The following is a 22,163-nucleotide window of genomic DNA, read 5'->3' on the forward strand; positions in this document are numbered from 1 at the left end:
AGTCAGCTTTTGATTGAAATCTCTGACTTTAATGTGTTTGGAAAGTAGTTTTGCATAGCCCGAGAGATGATTCTGATCTTGGACTTTTCACTTCTTTGTGCCTTAGAGGGCTTCTCTTGTAGTCAGGACTTGTTTTGGCATTGTGTTTTATGTCATTTGCCTTCACCTTTATTTTTATTTAGAAAAATTCATCTACCGTAATCCTCACCCTTTTAAAGTGTACAATTCAATGGTTTTTAGTAGATTAACAGGGCTGTGCAACCCTACCCCTATCTAATTCCAGAACATTTCATCACTTCAAAAAGAAACCCCATGCCAATTAGCAGTCACTCCACATTTCCCCCCCTCTGAGCCCCTAGCAACCACTAGTGTGCTTTCAGTCTCTGCGGATCTGCCTATTTGGGGCATTTCATATATAATACGTGGCCTTTTGTATCTAGCTTCTTTGAGTTAGCATCATGTTTACTAGGCTCATCCATGTTGTAGCCCTTGTCAGTGTTTCATTGCCTTTTATGGCCAAATAATATTCCATTGCATGGATGTACCACATTTCATTTATCCCTTCATCAGTTGATGGACATTTGGGTTGTTCCCACTTTTTGGCTCTTAACGAATAGCGCTGCTTTGAACATTTGTGTGAAAGTTTTTGTGTGCAGGTTTGTTTTCATTTCCCTTGGTTATATATACCTAGTAGTGGAATTGCTGGGTCATATGGTTTAATGATGTTTAACTTTTTGAGGAACTGCCAAACTGTTTTCCTAGTGGCTGCACCATTTTACATTCCCACCAGCAATGTACAGGTGTTCCAATTTCTCTACATCCTCACCAACACTGTAGTTATCTTTTTTTATTTTTGTCATTCTAGTGGGTGTGAAGTACTTGTATCTCATTGTGGTTTTAATTTGCATTTCCTTAATGAGTAATGATGCTGAGCATTTCTCTTATTGGCCATTTGTATATCTTCTTTGGAGAAATGTCTATTTAAATGCTTTGCCCATTTTTATGTTGGGTTGTCTTTTTATTGTTGAGCTGTAAGCATTCTTTATATATTCTGTACACTAGACCCTTATCAGATATATGATTTGCAATATTTTCTCCCATTCTGTGGGTTGTCTTTTCATTTTCTTGATAATGTCCTTTGCATAAAATTTTGATGAAATTCCCTTTAATTTTAACTGGTCAGCTCTACATTGATGTCAAAGGCCCAAGCCTGCTGTAAGAATCTGGGCAGCTGTCCTGGGGCAGTTAGGAGGCAATGAGTCTGTTTTGAGGGACCCTAGGAAGGGATTGAGTACCAGCCTTAGCTATAGCCTCAAGTATAGGTATCAGGTCTGTCATTTTGAGACGTGACTAAATGCAGAGTATGGACTCTCCAGGTCAGTGGTTTTGAGAATTGTGTTCTTCTGATTTGGGTGACCTTAATGGCTACACAGCTTGCAAGGATCTGTTACAGGCCCTGCTTTCTTACCTTGCCTCTGGAGTATATAATAAGAAGTAGGTGTTGAGCAAATGAATGAATCAATGCCTAGAACTACCAGAATTCATAAATCTAGATACGTATCAATATTTTCACTGTGAATGGGCTAAGCTCCTCCCTTAAAGCCCCTCCCTTAAAGCCCCCCAGAGCTCCCTCTTATAACAGATATTTTGTTATGCCCACTTCAAAAATCTTGAATTCACACTTATCATTAATATAACCTCCTGCACCAGTAATTCCCCCCCCTATTGATGTAATGACCTAATTAGAATATAAAGAAGAAATTAAAAGTAATTTATAAGAACCCACCCTTGTGCAATGTCCCCGCTCAGGCACAGCAGCATTACAGGTCAGGATGATGCACAGGCCAGCTAACCAGTACAGGTGTGTAATTGGTAGTTCAAAGTCTGTAGCTCTGGTGTGGATTAATGGTTCGCAAACTTCATTGACCATCAGAGTCACCTGGAGGGCTTATTAAAACGCAGAGTGCTGGGCCTTAACCCCAGCGGTTCTGATTCAGTAGCTCTGGGGTGGGCCTGAGAATTTGCATTTCTGACAAGTTCCCGGCTGAGGCTGGTGCTGCTGGTCTGGGGACCACACTTGAAGAACTGCTGCCGTAGATAGTGTGATTTTTTTTTTTTTCCCCCCAAGGTAGTTGGCAACTGATACACTTCCTTCAGTTTACAGGCTACCTAGTTGTATTCCTGGAAAATTGTGCCCAAACCATGCAAAAGATCCTTGTTTCATATGAATGGAGTTATAGTTTCTGGGCTCAGGCAGTTAATAACAGATTTTGCACCTGTCTGAATGCCCAGCAGAAATTTGAAAGTCCTGACTAATGGAGGACAGTTTCTTACTGTGTGGAACTGTCCTGCATGTTGCATCCCTGGCTCCCGCTCGCAAAATGACAGTAGTGCCTCCTGATCACTGTGACAAAAAAAAGTCCACCAAACTGTCTAGATCACACTCTACAGGTGGTACCGCCTCCATGGAGGACCACTGATCTACAGAATTTGAAGCCAGCAGAGACTTCAAATTTGTGATTTCAGGGTCAAGCTCAAGGCTTTGTGCCTTTGAGCACACACATGGTCACCACTTGAAAGCCAGTCTTGGGGGGAGTTTTTTGATATTGTGTTACAGCACAATGAGGGATCAGAATATGAAAAGTATAAGGAAAATGGGATCTGTCTATTTTAACAGTCAACTTTTACATGCAGACGTATGTGTGTATATTGATTTATGTTTATATGAAGTCTTTATGTTCAGTCTACGGACCTTTCTTTCAAAAGTTTAGCATCATCTCAGAAATGAGCCTCGCTTTGAAAACATTTTTATGGGAAAACATTTTGACTTTGTGGGAAAATATCATTTTGATTGCCAGCATTTATATTTATAGGACCATAATCCTGCCTAATGAAATGCGGGTGATCTACTTTTTCTTTCTTAGAGGAAGGTCCCAGGTTGAGTTCCATTGATCCTCCTCTGCTTGGTCCCTAAGGACACTTGTTTCAGGATGACACTAGGGAGGCAAAGCGCCCAGCCAGTCCCGTTGTTCATTTAATGAAAACGCGCTTGCCTCACTCTAACCAGATTTGACTTGTCTCAGAGTAAAATCTTTAATATAAAGTAGATTGTGTTTTTAAGCTAAAAAACTAAACAGCAACAACCACAAAAACCTTCACCTATCCTGCACCGTAATTTTGTCTAATTCGGTCAATCCATTTATCTTAAACACAGCACAGAGGCTGGCATATAATAGGCATTTAATACATATTTGAATCATTGAACCTCTAGATGGTAATAGACATTAGCTTCTCTAGCACTGAAGTATGAGGTAAACTGATTTTGATATTTTGTGTTTCTTAAAATAGGTATATATCACATTTGTGTGGTTTGAATATTGAAAAATCACTGATTTATATACTTTTAACCATTTCAGGGTGGATTCATGCTGTGCTCACTTCTCAGGACTGTATGGCTTTTGGGGGGAACTTTCTGCACAACCTTAACATTGGCATGCAGCTCAGGTTTGTGTCATCAGTATTTAAAGGATCTTTTGTCCTTTCTTAAATAGGACTTAGTTCTAAAAGTAAAAAAAAAAAAAAAAAAAAAAAATTCAGCAACATACTTAATTGAGATCTCATGGAGATAGGCCCTGAGAAATTATTAGGAACTTTTAACAAAAGTATTGTCTTAAGATTTTGACAGGAGAACACCTTGATGCTTTGCTAATCTAAAACAAAAAGAATAATTTATTCCATTTGAGATTAGATATCTCCCCAAATTTCAAAATTTTGTAGAAATGGATAGGCTGTCCTTTGGCTATTTTTACAGTGAGGGAATTGAACTAAAACCAGTCAGACTCAGGTGTGACATATGCTGCTGGGGCAGAGCAACCCTAAGTTAGGATCGTTGTCAAAACACCTGCTTTAACTTTGCTGTGGTAAAGGATTAACAGCTATTTCCCCTTCTGCATGAGAATTTGACCTTTGGGTAATAACTTCCCCTGGTAGCCTAATGAGAGAAGAATGTTCCAAGGCAACATTGCTTATGGTAAAATGATTCCCGATTGATAAACCGCATCAGTACTGGCAGAACTAGGAATACCTAGTAGGAAGCCATGTCTTTGGGCTTTCCTGAGTGTGACTGTTATAACTTGGCCTGCCCCTGGGGAGCCCCGGAAGCCATGCATCTGTGGAGTTATTACAAGAGATTCTGGCTCTTATGGGAGGTATGAAGCTTTAAGCTAGGGCAGCTCCCACACTTGCCAAGTACGAATCTTGTTTCTTTATACCTGAGCTGTCCCTGGGGAAAGACGGCTCCTGGCTGTGTGGACTGCTGCAAGGACCCCCACGGAAGACTCACCCTGTGGCGAGCTGTGGTTTCTCACAGGTCTTCTCACCTTGACCCTTGCCAAGTGTGGTCCTGAGCTTGAATGCTTAGTAGAGCCTAAAGAAAATGCCATGAGAGGGTGTTGCAGGGCTGTCCAACACAGGCAGCTGGTTTCTAAACACATCGTTCTGTTTATTATAGTGGAACCCTTGTAAAATTCCTTCTGTTAAAACTAGGCTACAGATCCCAAGGGGTGATCTTTTTGAAGCCCACTGTAAATTCTTCAGCATCCTGTCAAACCTGTTAAGGGCGGACCTGAGTAAGATCACAGCTCAGTCTTACCCACGTGTGGTGGTGTTGAGCGATGTGCACTACTCGATTGGTCTTATACGTCGTGGGCTGCTTATTTTAGTTAAGTTGATTGTCTCCATTTAACTTTGAAATGCTAATATTAATATTAAATTTCTTCAACTCTTATTTATTTAGGTGTTATGAGATGGAAAAAAGGCTAAAAACACCAGATCTTTTCAAATTCCCTTTCTTTGAAGCCATATGTTGGTTTGTAGCCAAAAACTTGCTGGAGACCCTAAAAGGTAATAAATAATCTGTACATTTTGTTGTTTCATATGATGCATGATACTTCTAAATTCACTAAAAGCCACTCATAGAAAGAGAGGCCCCTTGTAAAATGTGGTGTGGCTATTGTCCCTATTTTGTTTTTCGTTTTTTTTTTTTTTTTTTTTTTTTTGGTGGTACGTGGGCCTCTCCCTGTTGTGGAGCACAGGCTCCGGACGCGCAGGCTCAGCAGCCATGGCTCACGGGCCCAGCCGCTCCGCGGCATGTGGGATCTTCCCGGACCAGGGCACGAACCCGTGCCCCCCGCATCGGCAGGTGGACTCTCAACCACCGCACCACCAGGGAAGCCCCCTATTTTGTTTTTTAAATGCATGATTTTCCTCTGTTCAGAACCTTTTTAGCAAATTAGAAAATCTCTAGTCGATAGGCATAAAAATCAGATATATGAAGAGCTGCATCAGAACCACATAGGTAATATTGAAAAATTTTCCTTTCTCTGGGACTTTAGTCATCTGCACACAGTATCAGGCACGTAAAAGTGCCTCACTAACAAAATGCAGCTGAAGCCAAGGGACTGTTACCTAGTATGTGTTCCCAAACATTTGCTTTTAAAAAATCGAGGGAATAATTTTCATGTCCTGAGTGAATCAGGTGGTGTCTGTGCCATTACCATTATGACCATTATGTGGCCAGTATAAGGCACCTGTTAGCACAAACCAGCTAGTGTCAGGCTATGCATCTATAGTTGAAGAAAAATGGCTCTTTTCAAGGGAGGTGGGAAATATATCCCTTTAAACTTGAAAGGTACCACCTCTTTTATGTGGAATTTCAGATTTTGATGTTTTATTACTGGTTTAATAATCTTTGAGCAGTCAAGTTGGAGACTCACTGTAACTTCCACTTTTATCTATTTTTTGCTTTTTGTGCACTTATGCCCGTGAAAATACAGTCCATCTGGTTTTTGTGTTGTCTGACTTTCCTAGTCAGTTTGCCAGTAGTGCTACTATATTTCTAAAAATTATTTAATTAATTTATTTATTGGCTGCGTTGGGTCTCGTTGCTGCACGCGGGCTTTCTCTGGTTGCGGCAAGTGAGGGCTACTCTTTGTTGCAGTGCGCGGGCTCTCATTGCGGTGGCTTCTCTTGTTGTGGAGCACGGGCTCTAGGCGCGGGGGCTTCAGTAGTTGTGGCATGCGGGCTCAGTAGTTGTGGCTCGTGGGCTCTAGAGCACGGGCTCAGTAGTTGTGGCACACGGGCTTAGTTGTTCCGCGGCATGTGGGATCTTCCCGGACCAGGGCTCGAACCCGTGTCTCCTGCACTGGCAGGCGGATTCTTAACCACTGCACCACCAGGGAAGTCCCAGTGCTACTATTATAATTAACTCCCAGAAGAAGAGATATAAACAGATTAAACAATAAAGTCTAGTCTAAACATTTGGGGGTCTTCCCCATTTAAATGTTACACAAGAAGAAAAGGTAAAAGGAAAAAAAACTACCAATAACTTATTTCCCAGGATGGCATGCACGGAATTAAATGATAAAAATCATTTATGATTTCTTTCCTTAAAAGGGGGGCTGGGGAAAGCTCACTTTCTTTGGAAGGAAAGAGCAGTAGAACCCCGTCTCACACCTTGTAGCACTGTGTAGAGGTAGGTGTCTTGACAGTGGTGCAGCTGTACAGGATGGAGGTGGGATCCCGTGGATGGGGAGGAATAGTGCTCTTGGGTATTTTTCTTGGCTGCAGGGATGTCACAGTAGATCCATAGAGTTGCAATATATGATTTTCAGTAAAATACTGGACAGTAAATTTCATAGTCTCCTATTCAAGTAGAAGCCTGGGAAAATAGGAACACTTATAAAAACACTTACAAATGTCCTTATTTTCTGGAAATAAAACCCAATTACTGAACTCTCCAGGTAAGAGCTTGGCAATTCAATATTCAGAAAATTCAGAGCACTTTTTCCATCTTTCTCTTCTCACTAACACATACACGTACACACACACACACACACACACACTGACATACATACACACCTGGGGTAATGCTTTTTCCTTAATGTCTAAGAGGGGCTCATCAGTCGACTTTTTAGAACAAATTAAAAATTTATCTAAAAGACAAACTCTTGCTGTTCCCCTTGCAGCCACAAGCAGCAAATTGTTCAGTCTTAAAATAACGATTTAACCTTTGTTTTAGACCATTGAGAGTTCAGAAATATTGAGGTCTCACTGAAAACATGAACCTATACATTAAAAACCTAAAAAAAACCTCGATTACTGTAAAAGGATATTTGTAGGTGAGGTTTTAAAATGTTTCCATTTTGTCATCTATATCAGTACAGGCTACCTGGCAATATTAGTGAGTCAGTCCAGTCCCACTAAGGCTAGAGCCAGATGACCACTATACCAATTGCCATTGTCTTAGGATTCATCCTGGAAGCAGGAATGGTGGTCTTGTTACCCCACATTATGTTGTTTTTTTATTCCTGACCCTTTAACTTTCTAGTATGGCCTGTTATCTTCCAGCTCAGGCTGTTAATAAGGTTTATATGATGGGTTAAATAAGTGTGGATTATATGAAACTCTTAACTGTGTTTAGTGTTAGTAATAATAAAACAGTGAACCAATTTTGGGCTCATGTAAGTAAATTAAACACTGAGGAGAAGCGAGATCTTTTGCTTTTGTTTCACCTTACCTGAATTTGAGACCACCTCTAATATATTTTGCATGAGTTTTAGATAATCAATTTGGTTTTAAAACCCAGAAGAGACATTTGTATGTGTGTATGTGTATTTGCCTTTACAATAACGTAGTATGTCATGCCCATAGTCAGTCAGTCATAGTCACACTGCGTACACATATTCTCTCGTACAGTTGAAAGAATTGCACAGCTGTCACTCAGGTCAGCTCTACCCAAAGTAAGCAAAAACAGCCTTGCTGCTACCTTAGAGAGGCCCAGTTATTTTTCCCATTGCACCCTCCTCCTTCCCTTCTAGAGAGAACCACCGTCCTGACTTTTGTGAAATCCTTTTCTTCAGTTTTATCACCGTGTCGCTCACTAAACTAGTTTAATTGTGTCCATTCTTAGACTTGTTGTGAGTAGATTCCTGCTGATCCTCTTGTGGCCTGTGTGAGCTTTCTTTTAACTGGAGCATTTAGTACAACTACATTTAATGTAATACTGTTTCTTTTTCTTTCTCACCTTTTCAACTGATTGTTTATTATTTCTCCATTAACTTGTTTGCTATTTGGTGGTTACTCAAAACCTAAAGTTAATCCCTTTGTCGCAGAGCACTAACTCCTTTCCCCCTCAACTTCATTGCCACAGAACTGAGAGAAGATGGTTTCCAGCCTCAGACTTACCTAGTACAGGGAGTGAAAGCGCTGCATACTGCTTTAAAATTATGGATGAAAAAAGAAGTAAGTAGTTGTCTTTGGTGAATTAATTGTTAATTTTTACATGGCAAGTTCAGGTAAACAGAGCCCTTATGTTATTTTGGAGTAGTAGAAGGAATGGAAATCATGCTTTAAGTACAACCTGCATTTTATTGGACAGTATATACAAATGTGCTGGTTTATGTTTATATTTATGAGAATGAAGTACCTTGGTATTTCTTTTAACCTCAAAAAGAAAGTAAATTTGAGTATATCTAGGATATTGACTAAGAAATGAACATGTAGATATAGAATAATAATATATAACTTTGAGCTCACATAGCGTGCTAACCACTGTGCTTAGTTTTTCTATCCATAAACTCATTTACTCTTCAAAACAACTATATGAGGTTGGGGTACTCTTGGTATCCCCATTTTACATATGGGGAAGCTGAGGTTCAGAGCTTAAGAACTTGCCCAAGACAACTGGTGGAGCTAGGATCAAAGCTCAGTCTCTGTGTTTGCAAAGCCTATGCTGTTATCCCTCTGCTAGTCTTATGTAAGAACGAAGGAAAAGAGAGGTCAAGGTTCAAGCAGGAGATTTCCATTTTTCCCTAAAATGTGGTCTAGTTTGCATTTGAATCCCACCACCTCTAAGAGGTCATCCCAGGTCTCCATTTGGAAGCAGTATGTCCTTTCCTTATGCGTCCGTAGCATATCTCTTGTGCCAGTGGGCTTAAAAGTAATGTCCATAAAGTAATGTGTCCATGTCCTCTTGTCTACGTTTATAAGCTCTTGAAAAACAGGGACTTTCTAATCTTCATTTCCTTCCTGGAACTTTACACACAATGTTTTAATAAATGATAAATAGTTGAGCTGATGAAAATACATTCCCATGCTAATTTCTCAAATGTCCACCAGAAATAAAAATCCCCCTCTTAAAAGATATTGGGAGACAGTAATTAATAGGTTACCCTCCCAATAATTTTATGCTCCCTTTCACGTTATTATCATTGCTGCATATCCATTAAGAGTAAGGGCACTGTGGAAGGAAGCATTCAGGAAAATAAAAATCATGTCTTCCAATGTCAAAGATGTCATCATCTAAATGACAAGTAAAGGCATAAACAGATTACAAAAGTATATAGTATATAAAAAGATAAAAACAAAATAAAGGGTATGTTGCAAAAACCATGTCATTCTTTTCCTTCTGAAGGCTGTAGGCAAGTTGTTCTCAAACTTGTCTGTTTATCAAAATTGCCTTTAGAGTTTTTAAAAAATAAACTCCCTGCTTCTTTCCCGAGAGATTCTGATTTAATTGATCTGGGATAGGATCTGAACCTCTGTTTTTAACAGACTTTGTAGGTGATTTTGATGCACAGTAAAACTCATCAAATAATACATACTGTTAATTCATTGCACTTGAAGTGCACTTTTAAAAGCACGATGTTTGCAGTTAACTGTCCACCTTGCTCTAAGATGAGAGGTAGCTTAGCATAGTGGCTTAGAGCGTGAACTCTGGAGTCAGAGGCTTGGATTCAAGCCTTAGCAATGCTGCTAATAAACCGCTAACCTGTGCTTGAGGCCCTCAACTGTAAAGTGAGAGTCCTAATAGTATCTCTGTCAGAGTGTTGTTGAAAGGATTTATGAGTCAACACTCGTAAAGTACTCAACTGTATCTTGATGTCATTAGTTTGTTTTAACAAATTATGCTAAACCAAGGAGAGGATGTAAAGCAGAAGTAACAATTAGTACCTTAAGTGTGCCCAAAAGGTCAAAACTTTCTTAGATATACAGATTAATATTTGGAAATAGACATAATAATGACAGCAGTTTGCAGTTCAGTAGATATGGTAATTAATTCCTCCTTCCTGTGGATGGGATCTTTTCCCTATTTCGCTTTCACTGTGAAAAGAAAAAAACTTGGCGAATTAGATTTCTCATGAGAAACTAGGACTATTTTAGTGCCTGAGTTCCCCCTTACAGATCCTTACGTATTATGAATTAGATTTAGTTAGTTTCTCTACTAATTATAGTAGTAGTTAGAATTACAGTAGGCTTTGAGGTGTAGAGTCCATATAGAACAAAATTTACAGTAAGACAAGTCCATTTTTAACTCAAGGTAAGAGGATTTTATGAGTTAATAAGGATCTCCTTAGAAGATATGAAACCAACCACATGAGCTCTGAGACCTGACTTGTGGGTATTTGACCTTGTCTGTAAAATCTAGAGAACCTGAAAATTGATTTAGTAAATTAGTTTTTACATCTTAAAATGTAAGTAACTTTGGTTGTCTTATCTTTGTTAATCCAAATACAGCTTGTATCTGAACATGCCTTTGAAATTCCAGACAATGTTAGACCTGGACATCTTATTAAAGAACTTTCTAAAGTAATTCGAGCAATAGAGGTAAGAGTAGAAACTATCATCTAAATGCCTGGTTACTCTGCTCTGAGAAGCACTTGGATCTACCACCACACTACAAACATTGGAAAGCCCTGACACTCTTAGAAGAAATAGAATGCACTGTGTCTTGGAAGGAGTCTCAGGTTTTCAGGCTCCCAAAGTCCTACGGAGAAATCTGGAGTATTGTATCATAGTGAAGTAATAAGGAAGCAGTTACCGGGTTACTTCAGGTTACTCCAAAAAAAAAAAAAAAAAAAATACAGCATAAACAAAACTTTCAGATCTCATTCATTTCTGCAATGCAGAGATGAATACATGTTAAGAAATGAAAGAAAGAGAAAAGGTAAGATGAGTAAGAGCTGGGTGAAACTGAATTGGAAAGAGGGATGACACAAGTAAGGTAGGGCAAGGAGATCCACTTGAGTGAAAATATTACAGCAACTCGTTTAGGTAAATGCCCTTTGATAGAAGCCCATGAAGTCTTAGATTAGGTGTTTTAATTTATTAATTAGAGCTAGTCTAGGTATTAAAGAAAGGGGGTTTTAGTTAAAGGAATTCTTGAGGAAGGTGGTTCTGTTAGTATCCAGCTTGAACTGAAAGGAAATTAAGTGGAGGAATGGCGGCTAATTGACACAGCTCAGATTAGGGCTGTGTTTGGGGGAATGAAAAGAGGTGTACGTCTAAGAAATATTAAAATGTTGGGTTTAATATCCTTGGATAGAGTATTTCATGTAATTCTCAATATGTTCAGATATGGTAGGAAATTATTTTCTGTTTTTGAAGAGCTGCATATAAATGGATTTTTAAAATCAAAAGTCACATATTTAATCTTAAATATATTTGTAAATGGATACATATATAAATATCATATATAATAACAACCAAAACTAAGAATAAACTCAATAAGAAAGGTGTAGGTCTGTATGAAAAAACTATAAATCTTTACTAAGAGAAATAAAACTATAGTTGAATAAATGGGAGTGTCATTTCTGAAATATGTCAATTCCAAATTAGTATCACATATTGAAAATGGTAAAATATACTTGGAAGAATAATTGGACAAAGATAGTCAACAAAGTGTTTTTTTGTTGTTTTGGGGTTTTTGTTTTTTTTAATTGGAGGGTAGGGAGAACAGAAGGAAGCAAAATGGCAGTAGAGAAATGTACAAAGAAAATATAAACGGGTATTTCACCAAAGAAGACATAGAAATGGCCAATCCAATAAAAAGATGAAAAATATTCTCAGTATGCGAAAAAGTATTCAAGTACATTTTGCCACATAATTTATGATTTCAAATGATCATTTATCAGATTGGCAAAGATAAAATTCTTTATTTTTGTGCTGCTGGTTGGAAGTGTAAATAGTTCATGCTTTCTAACCGGCATATCCCTTGACTTAGCATTATTTTAATAAAGTAAATTTTGGAAGCTGGAAAGCAAATGTTCAAGTGGTAACTGACTTAGCAGACCAGAGCGAGCTGAAACCTGTGTGGGCGATGGGAGAAGACCAGAGCAGATCTTATTTGTACAGTAAAACCTTCAAAAAGTTCAGCAATCAGGGAAACTAGGACCCTCTGAATATGAGAGTGGAGGTGGGGTTGAAAGCAGGATTGATTAAAGGTCTATTTAAGAAATAAATTGACCTCCAGATCCCTGCCTTTAACACATGCAAAAAACTAGAGATTTAATTTTTTAGAGGTTGAACTTGAGACTGGACTTTGGCCACTGAACCCAGCTGAGGGAGATGGGTACCGTACTGAAAACAAGAGGATTAAGTGACAATCTACATAGTGAATGATTCTTCTTCCACGTGGCTCCCCAAAACACTGGCAGCCTGGCCTGTACCTCCCAGGCCAAGAAGAAGATCCACTGATGTTGACAATTTGAAACCTTCAGATGGAACAACCCAGATTCCTATAGTGAAACCCATCAGTTGATAAAGCCCCACTCACACGGAGCTCCCAATTAGCTTTTTCCTTTTTACATACAGTGAAACCGCACAGGTCATGAAAGTACAATTCGAGTTTTGACAAAAGTATATACCTGTGTAACCCTTACCCCAGTTGAGCTAAAAAACATCTGCATCACCCCAGAAGGTCATTTCTTGCCCCCCTTCTATTCAGTCCTGGACTATCATAGCTACCACTGTTCTGACCTGTCCTGCTGTATCATAGATTAATTTGGCCTATTTTTGAATTTCAGATAAAGGCAGTCATACAGCATGTAGTGTTTTTGTGTCTGGCTTCTTTAAACATAAGACTTTTGAGATTCATTCACGTTGCACGTGTCAGTAGTTCTTTTTCATTGCTGAGTAGTATTCGGTTAAATGAATATACCACAGTTTGTTTTCCATTCTTCTGTTGATGAATATTTGGGTTATATGCAGATTTGGCCATTATGAATAAAACTGTTATAAGCAACCTGTGTGTCTTGTGGTAGATACATGTTTTCATTTTTCTTGGGCAAATACCTGGGAGTAGAGTTGTTAAGTCATAGGGTAAATGAATTTTTAACTTTATGAGAATCTGCCAAATAGTTTTCCAAAGTGTTTGTACCATTTTACACTCTCACCAGTAACGCATGGGAGTTGTAGTTGTTCCATATCCTTGCCAGTAAGTATTTGGTGTTTTCAGTCTTTTTCATTTTTGCTATTGCAGAGAATATGAAAATTGTTTCATTGTGGTGTTAGTTTACATTTTCCTGAAGACTGATGATGTTGAACACCTTTTTGTGTGCATGGCTGTCTGTATGTCTTCCCTTATGAAGTATCTGTTTGAAGTTTTTGCCCATTTAAAAAATTCTGTTGTTTTTATTATTGATTTTTAGGAGTTTATTATATATCCTGGACACAAGTTCTTTGTCCTTTGGCATGCATTCGTTCATGTATGTACAGATGATATATATTATATATGAGATATATACATATATATAATAGTAAATATTTACCCACAGCCTATGGCTTACCTTTTCATTGTCTTCATGGTGTCTTTTTTTTTGTTTTTTACTTTTTTTCCCTTGAGATATAGTTCGTATGAAAAATGGTGTCTTTTTATGAGCAGAAATTTTTAATTTTGAAGAAGTCCAATTTATAAAATCTTTTTCTTTTATAAATAGTTAGTACCTTTCTGTGTGTCCTCTCTAAGAAATCTTTGCCCACCCAAGGTCTTGAAGATGCTTTCTTTTTTTTCTAGAAGCTTTTACATTTAGGTAAATGGCCAATCTTGAAATTTTATACATAGCGTAAGGTAAATTAAGGCATTATTTTTCCGCATATTTTTATCTAGTTTTCTTAGCACCATTTCTTGAAACCAGTTAGCTTTTTAATGCTTCCCTTTGAAAATGCATAGAAAGCCAAGAAAATTTTTTAAGACAGAGACCAAAAATAAAGGATAAAAAGGGGGAAAAAAAGCATTCAGAGGAAACAATCAATAAGCAAATAAGTCTCTAGCCCAAAACCCAACCATAACTGATACCCTGAAGAGAGAAAAGAGTAAATAGTACCTCCATGAAAAAAGAACAGGAAGCTTTAACAAAGGAACATTCAAAGAAAAAGGAAAAGGAGCTCTTGGAAATTAGAAATAAAATAGAAACAAAATTTAGTAGAATGGTTGGAAGATAAAGTTGGAAAAATCTCTCCCAAAAGTTAAAAAAAAAAAAAAAAAAGAAATAGGACAGAAAAATTAGGTCGCTTTACACAATCACTGTCAAAATAATGTGAGTTCCAGAGAGAGATAACACAGAAAACAAGATTATCAGAAGAATAATCAAAGAAAATGCTTTAGAATTCAAGGACACACCTTCCCAAATTGAGAACTCTACAGAATTCCTGGTACAGTGAGTGAAAAAAGGCCTATTCAAAGGCACATTTGGTCACATTTTAGAATACATGTCATGAAGTATATCCTAAAAAGCATCAAAGAAGGAAGTATGGGTCATATACAAAGAACTGGGAATGAGAATAATATCAGATTTCTCAACAGTAACATTACAGACTAGAAGGCAATAAAGCAGACTCTTTAACACTCTGGGATAGGAGGGATGCCAACCTACAGGTCTGCGTTCAGCCAAGCTATAAGTCAAATATGATGGTAAAGATGTCAGAGAGGCAAGGCCTCAAACAGTTTACCTCCATGTTCCCTTTCTCAGGAGACTCTTAGAGGATGTTCTGGGAGAGAGTAAACCGAAAAAGGAGGAGCCCTGGAATTCATTCTTCCAGCAAATACTGAGTACCTACTATATGTGCTGTGTCCCATCAGGAATCAAAGGCCCTGCCTGCATGGAGCTTAGTAGGAAGAGGCTGGCCGTAAATATTTTAATAACTCAGGAGTAAAGGAGTGCTCTGAAGAAAATAGAGGAGGGGAAAAGGGTAGGGAGTGACAGCCAGAGATAGGGGGGGTGGGGATGGCAGCTTTATGTGGTAGAATGGGAGCAGGTCGGGAATGGCCTTTGGTATCATGTGCAGGCCCAGAGTGCAGCTAGTCCAGGATGGAGCAGGAGAATGAAAGGCTCCATATTAGTTGTTGATCTGAAATTCACATTTAACTGGGCATCTTGTACTTTATCAGGCCTTCCTGTCTAGGAGGTCTGTCTCCAAAGAAAAATATAAAGATTGATAAATTACTTAATGTGTTTGAATGTTTGCATTCTTCTAGTGGGAATTTGGGGATCAATTAGCGATAAATACATAGGAAGCAAAACAGATGGAGATGAGGCAATTATAAACTCAAGGGAAAGTCAAAGGATGTAAAAGTAAGTAAAGGTAATAATAGTATGTTACATGGCACTGGCTTGTAAATAATTTTCATTGAGTCCAATTTAAATACTGAATACTGAAGGAAGAGAAAGTGTGTGTGCCTTTAGGAGAGGTGTGCAAAGATTAAGATTTTATCTTACATAGTAGGGATTCAATAATGTCTGAAGCTGAAAAACCAAGAAATAACAGTTTAAACATGTTCTTTAGACATTTGGAGGCAAATAACTGAAACAACAACAAAAAAAACAGCTACAAGAGTTGGAAGTGCTGGGTATATACCCCAAAGAATTGAAAGCAGGGTGCACACACATGTTCATAGCAGCATTATTCACAGCATCGAAAACGTGGAAGCAACCCGGACATCCATCACAGATGAATGGATGAACAAAATGTGTTATATACATACAGTGGAATATTATTCAGCATTAAAAAAGAAGGAAATTCTGACACATGCTACAACATGGATGAACCTTGAAGTTACTGTGTTAAGTGAAATAAGCCAGTCACAAAGGGAGAAATATTGTGTGATCCCATTTACATGTAGTTCCTAGAGTAGTCAGATTCATAGAGAAAGTAGAATGGTAGTTGCCTGGGGCTGGGGCTAAGGAGGAGCGGAGTTATTATTATTATTTTTCTTTTTTGCGGTACGCGGGCCTCTCACTGTTGTGGCCTCTCCTGCTGCGGAGCACAGGCTCAGCGGCCATGGCTCACGGGCCCAGCTGCTCCGCGGCATGTGGGATCTTCCCAAACCGGGGCACGAACCCGTGTCCCCTGCATCGGCAGGCAGACTCTCAACCACTGCGCCACCAGGGAAGCCCGGGAGCTATTATTTAAGCGTTTGAGAGGATTAAAAAGTTCTGGAGATGGATAGTGGTGATGGTTAGACAACAATGTGAAATGCACCTAATGCCACTGAACTGTGGCATTTTACACTTTAAAATGGTAAATTACGTATACGTTACGTATAAATTACATATACATATATTATGTGGTACAAAATTCTGTGTATGTTACTACAGTGCTTAAAAACTTGCAAGTTGTTACCTCTGGAGAAAGCGAATCAGATGGGGACGAGTAGACTGCGCTTTTCATGATATGCTTATAGAGTTTTAATTTTTAAAGTTACATAGAGATGTGTGACTTTGGTCTAAAAAGCATTTATTGATTTATGCAATTATGTATGTGAAAGAATTTCATCCTAGGGAAGAACTGGAAGCAGCCTAAATAATTGCCATAAAACATTAGGTCAACAAATGATGCCATTATCTCTACAGTAGAATATGGCACAGCCTCTAAAATGATATTGAAAATCAAGGAAATATGTTCACAGTATATTACGTGGGGGAGAGAAGGGGAAAAGGTCTCAGCAAAGCCGTTCAAGCTTTATAATTCGGTGTTTTTTGTTTATGTGATTAAACTGAATGTTTTTTGTTTTCTAAAATATGTTTATGGCTGATTAGTCAGTATGTTTGTGGCCTTGTCATAAAAATACCCTGAATTTCATTCTTAAAGGAGGAAAACGGCAAACCAGTTAAATCTCAGGGAATTCCTACTGTATGTCCAGTTTCACGATCCTCAAATGAAGCAGCTTCCCCATACCATTCCCGACGAAGGATGCGGAAACTTCGAGATCATAATGTCCGAACTCCTTCTAACCTAGACATCCTGGAGCTCCACACGAGGGAGGTGCTCAGAAGACTGGAGATGTGTCCCTGGGAAGAGGCAAGCTTCCGTTCCATGGTCACACGGGAGACTTGGTCGTTTCTGAAAGGCCTTCAGAAAGACTATAGAAAGAGAACAGGCCAGCCGTTCTTGTTGTCTGATCTTTGCTTAGTGCTGTAGGGGTCAGCAGCGCTTCTGCTCGTGACAGGGACATGCTTCATTGTAGAAGTAGGACGAACAGATCTCATCTATTTGCCGACATGTTTACTGAGTGCTTACCAAGTGCCGCGTGCTCTTCTAGGCTCTGGAGAAGATACCAGAGTGAGCATAACTTAAGTCCCTGCCCTGGTGTAGCTTCCATCCTAGCTCAAGTTGGAAGGATTGAAGTCAGAGACAGATATTAATATAATTTCAGATAACAAATGTTATGAAGAAAGAGAGCAGTAGAGCCAGAGAATAAAAGGGCTCAGGTGGCTGGCTGCTTTAGCTAAGGTGGTCAGAGAGCCTCTCAGGTGGGTGCATTTGAATGCCACTTACATAGCAGAAGAAGTCAGGTGGATACACAGATTGGAGGAAGAGTATTGCAGGCAGAGGGAAGAGCAAGTGCAGAGGGCCTTTTCCTGGCCCAGCAGCAGCAGCATGGATAACTGTCAGGCTGGGAGTCTGTTAAACCCATGACTGCAGTTTGAGAAGTGATGGCCTAATGGACAAAGGGGAGAAGCAGTGGGGCAGTCATGAGCTCGATGTAGGGCCTTTGTAAAACACGCTAATGACGTGTGGTGAGGTCCATATCATCCATGATTTTACATCTTAAGTAGAGGATAATTTAAAATGAATAAGATAGCAGTATCTCTTAATTAACATATTTAAAGAAGCTATATAGAAATGAAAACTTCCTTAAATATTTGAAATTTTATATAATTATATTTATACTGTTTTAAGCTTTTGTTGTTCTAAACCGCCTTAAATCCATAGCCATCTAGGAGAAGATTTAGCTTATTATAAAAGGTTCTATTTATTCTTAAAGAAAAATACTGCCACGAAAAGGAAATATTCTTTATGTATTGAAAACCAGCTACTGTTGTGCCTTTATGTCATCCGGTGGCCTTTGTTCCCGGTGATAGCAGGGTGATGACATGTAAATTGCTGGGAGTGCCTGGTGGGAAGACTAGAGATTAGGTCAAAGATAGGGTGACTGGAAAGGACCCAGCAGCTGGCACTTCTGCAGGGAGAAGCCAGACAAAGAGAATTCAGACGGGTGAAGGCAGGACTTCTCCAGCTCTTCAGTTTTTCAGCTCTCTGCAGAGTGAAATGTCTGAATTCACTTGATAGGGATTTCATATTCTGCGTTATAGAATGCGTTTTATAGTTAACTGGCCCTACAGAAGGGTGAACCAGGTTCATGCTTTGGTTTTAGGAACCATTTAGTTTTCGTGCCACACCACTGCGAACGCCCTAGCCTCGGAGGCCGCCCAGCACTCTTCAGCATGCAGGGCTTGGGGAGGGGGGGTGGGGGAGGTGGTGGGTGGTATACAGTTCTTTACTTGTCAAGCTGATATATTTGAGGGCGGAGGTTAAGTAAGTTCTGTTTTTATACTTTAAGGACATTTTGAGCTCTAAACTGAATGGAAAATTCAACAAACATCTCCAGCCATCTTCCACGGTACCTGAATGGAGAGCGAAAGATAATGATCTCCGGTTACTGCTGACAAATGGAAGGATAATTAAGTATGTGAAGTAGATCAGAGTATCCAACAGATTAGTTTTCAGTGGATTCCCTCTGTTCATTTAATCCCTGGTCCAGACCGTTACACAGCTGCCTGAAATATGGGGAAAGTGTCTTAGTTCTCTATTTTCTCTGTAAATTAAGGAGGGTTTAATACCGTTTGGCTACATGGTTGCACTGACTCGATTGTTTTTCCCACTGTATACAGGGATGAGAGACAACCCTTTACAGATCAGAGTCTCTATACAGCAGACAGTGAAAATGAAGAGGATAAGAGAAGGACAAAAAAGGCAAAAGTGAAGATGGAAGAGAGCTCAGGAATAGAGGGGGTGGAGAATGAAGCGTCTCAGAAACCACTTAACAGTATGTTTGTTTTAGTGGTCATTTTAAAGGTCTGCTCGTTACCAATGTGCTAATAATATGTAAAGTAACTTGCTAATTTTAAAGTGCTTAAATCAGTAGTAGGATTACAATTTCTGTGTCCCTGATACTCTTTTGAGAAGTCTGGAGCATTTCTGAGCCGTCTCCCCATCAGGGAACTGCCAGGTGTGACCACCAAGTGAGGGGTGGCGTCCAGGGAAGGTGATATTAGTGACGAGGATGTCGCCGGCCAGTGACACCCTCATCTAGTAACAGTTTTTACAAGAGTCACACGAAGCTCATGCATCTTACGGGCCTCTACTCCAAATAATAAAATAATAAAGTTGCAAGTTTAATCCTATTTCTGAGATAATTTTAGCTAAGATACAAATGGTTTTCAGAATTAGGAGACATATATAACTGGCTGATCTGAAACTATTAGCAGTCCATGTATTGTTTTGTTTGATTGCCTGTTGACAAGAAGGCCTCTACTTGGTTATTAATTGGTTATCATCAGTGTGATGAATAGTAACACCTCCTCCTCCTCGAGATCTTTCTTCTTTGAATGAAGTCTTCATTTTCTCAACATTTTTCAGGGCCTCCATATACCCTTCTATCTTAAAAAGGAGTTAAATATTTTAGTACTTGATAAGTAAATGTTCCAGGTGATTAACATTATTTAATCCATGTTGGATACCTCAGTCCTCCTAATTCTGGGTAAGTTTGGTATTGCTGTAGTTGCTGACTCTGCCTTTGTTCTCGTGATGGGGGGGAGAGGCAGCTAATCAATGGAATTCATCCAACAGTTGTTGAGGAGTGCTACCGGCAAGAGAGAGGCAGGGCTGGAGCCTGGTTCAAGCTTGTTGGATTCACTGTCTACTTGAACGTGTCTTAGGCTTAGGAGAGTTTATTTTGTTTTGTTTTCTGTTGAGAGAAATAATGCACAACGGAAAGTGAAAAGCATCTTGCAAGCTAATTTTAGTGTTAGAGGTTTTTTTCTGGAAAGAAATATAAAACGGTCAACCCACCCATATAAGGATTATATCACCATATTCAACAAATACCCCAGATGTTTTAAGAATACACGTTAATCTGTATCTTGGTCAGTTAGGGAGATAGTCCATGGGGGAGGAATGGAATGAAGACAATGAGAGCAGTGAGAAAAGGACAGAGCAGGAGCCGGTGAGGCATCTCACAAAGCTGGACGGGCTTTGGGTGGCACTTTATTCAAATTCTAATGACTCTGTTTTTCTCTCATCATTTTCCTCCTCAGGGCTTTTAACAAGTGTGAAATCAGAACTCAGGAATCGATCATCAGAATATTCTGATATCTCTGATTCAGAAGACTCTGGACCTGATTGCACCGCACTGGTACGCCTGGAACCCTTAACTTAAAGTTATGTGACAAAAAGATGAACACCCACTTTCCTTTACCTAGGAGGAAAGTGAATGACAGCTTTCCCAAAGCCTGTCTCTCTGACCTTTGTGGCACAGGGCCTTCTCTGCAGTGGTAATTATACACACACGTCCCATCATGTGACTATTTACATCTGATCGACATAGCTTTTGTCTGATTTTGGAAAGGGTGGAGGGAGGTACTGTTCTCATGTTTCTCGTATTTCTCTCATAGGTTATATTTCATTTTGCCTTAAAGAAAACCTGTACTATGTGGTTTTTTTTAACTAAGGAATTATGTTACTGTAGTTATTAGACATTTTCACTTTTTCATATGAAATACAGAAATAATTCCATGATAATTAAAATTCTCACTTTCCCTAGATGGATAAAGTGTCTCTGGTTAGTTCGTACAGACCTGTTCAGATTTCTTATATAGATTTGCCTCCATTTAATTATCTCAGAAAAGTAATTTTACCACTGAAGAGTCTGAAAGTTCAGGTGATGAAAAGAAACAAGAAATTACATCAAACTTTAAGGAAGAATCTAATTTGATGAGGAGCTTCCTTCAAAAGAGCCAGAAGCCGTCTAGGAGCGAAATTCCAGTTAAAAGGTGGGCATGCTGATGATGGTAGTCTTATTATATTGTGATATAAATGATAGGAAAATGTTTGTTGCTTTGTTTTGTTTGGGGTTTTTGTTTTGTTTTAAATTTTACCAAAAATTTTATGAGAATTAAAAAGGTTCTCTTTTGCTGATCCGCCCTTTAGGGAGTGTCCTACCTCGACGAGCACAGAGGAAGAAGCTATTCAGGGCATGCTGTCTATGGCAGCGTTGCACTATTCCACGTGTTTACAAAGGCAGATACAAAGCACAGACTGCGGTGGTGAAAGACACTCTCTCCAGGATCCCAGCAGCTGTCGCAGCAGTAACCATGAGGTTAGGCAGCTGTATCGCTGTGATAAGCCAGTGGAAAGTGGTAAGAAACATAAACTGTAAGTCTCTGAAAAATAACATATAAGCCCCACCTTAACAGCCCTGTCATCCTAGTTGAGGTTAGAGATTATGAATAAGAACTGTTTATTGCACATCTTTAGTTGGAAATGGTGTTAAGCCTGTTGGCAAAAGAATACATAATGTTGACAAATGTAAGATGCAAGTATAAGAACTCAAAATGTAAATTAATGGATTAAGAGTTGTGTTCACTGGCTGTCACAAGACAGTATTGTTTCCCTTTTATAAGTCGGGTCAGAGTGGAGGGAATGTTTTGGTGTCTTAATTGACGTGCTAAGTTTGAACAATCAACTCTTTTTCCTTTTGTGGAAGCAAGCTTTGAACTGTTACTGCTTGAGGACGTTCTCTCCTACTTGAAAAGGAAGCATTAGGAAAGAGACAAGACTCGGTGGCATTATCAGTGATGCCACACAGTGTTTTCTTCTGTCTGCCTTTGGTGAAAAATTTTATTTCCCTAAAAATCTGAGGAGGATTGGGGAGAAGATGGTACCACATTAAAACTGAAGTCTGTTGCAGACATTGTGTTCATTCCCACCTAACTGTGTTAACTAAGTACCAGGAGCTTGACATTGATTTCACTTAATTCTCGAAA

General features: G+C 39.1%; 1 protein-coding gene across 6 annotated transcripts in view; it reads left to right on the forward strand.

Annotated features, from left to right (window-relative positions):
- KDM7A (lysine demethylase 7A) overlaps positions 1–22,163 on the forward strand; it is an 80,780-nt gene that overhangs the window by 48,104 nt on the left and 10,513 nt on the right. For 4 of the 6 annotated variants that reach the window (XM_089917321.1, XM_022579766.3, XM_022579761.3 and 1 more), the window contains exons 8-17: positions 3,417–3,504; positions 4,796–4,902; positions 8,210–8,301; positions 10,576–10,665; positions 16,927–17,136; positions 18,680–18,804; positions 19,011–19,165; positions 20,436–20,533; positions 21,022–21,170; positions 21,328–21,536. In XM_089917321.1, coding sequence (XP_089773447.1) covers positions 3,417–3,504; positions 4,796–4,902; positions 8,210–8,301; positions 10,576–10,665; positions 16,927–17,136; positions 18,680–18,804; positions 19,011–19,165; positions 20,436–20,533; positions 21,022–21,170; positions 21,328–21,536 — 1,323 coding nt within the window. The remainder of the gene's footprint in view (positions 1–3,416; positions 3,505–4,795; positions 4,903–8,209; positions 8,302–10,575; positions 10,666–16,926; positions 17,137–18,679; positions 18,805–19,010; positions 19,166–20,435; positions 20,534–21,021; positions 21,171–21,327; positions 21,537–22,163) is intronic. The other 2 variants (XM_089917319.1, XM_089917322.1) reach the window with 2 other exon arrangements.

The sequence above is a fragment of the Delphinapterus leucas genome, chromosome 9, assembly GCF_059928025.1.
Source record: "Delphinapterus leucas isolate spDelLeu-1000000601 "Yukka" chromosome 9, BTC_Dleu_Yukka2, whole genome shotgun sequence".
Lineage (NCBI taxonomy): Eukaryota > Metazoa > Chordata > Mammalia > Artiodactyla > Monodontidae > Delphinapterus > Delphinapterus leucas.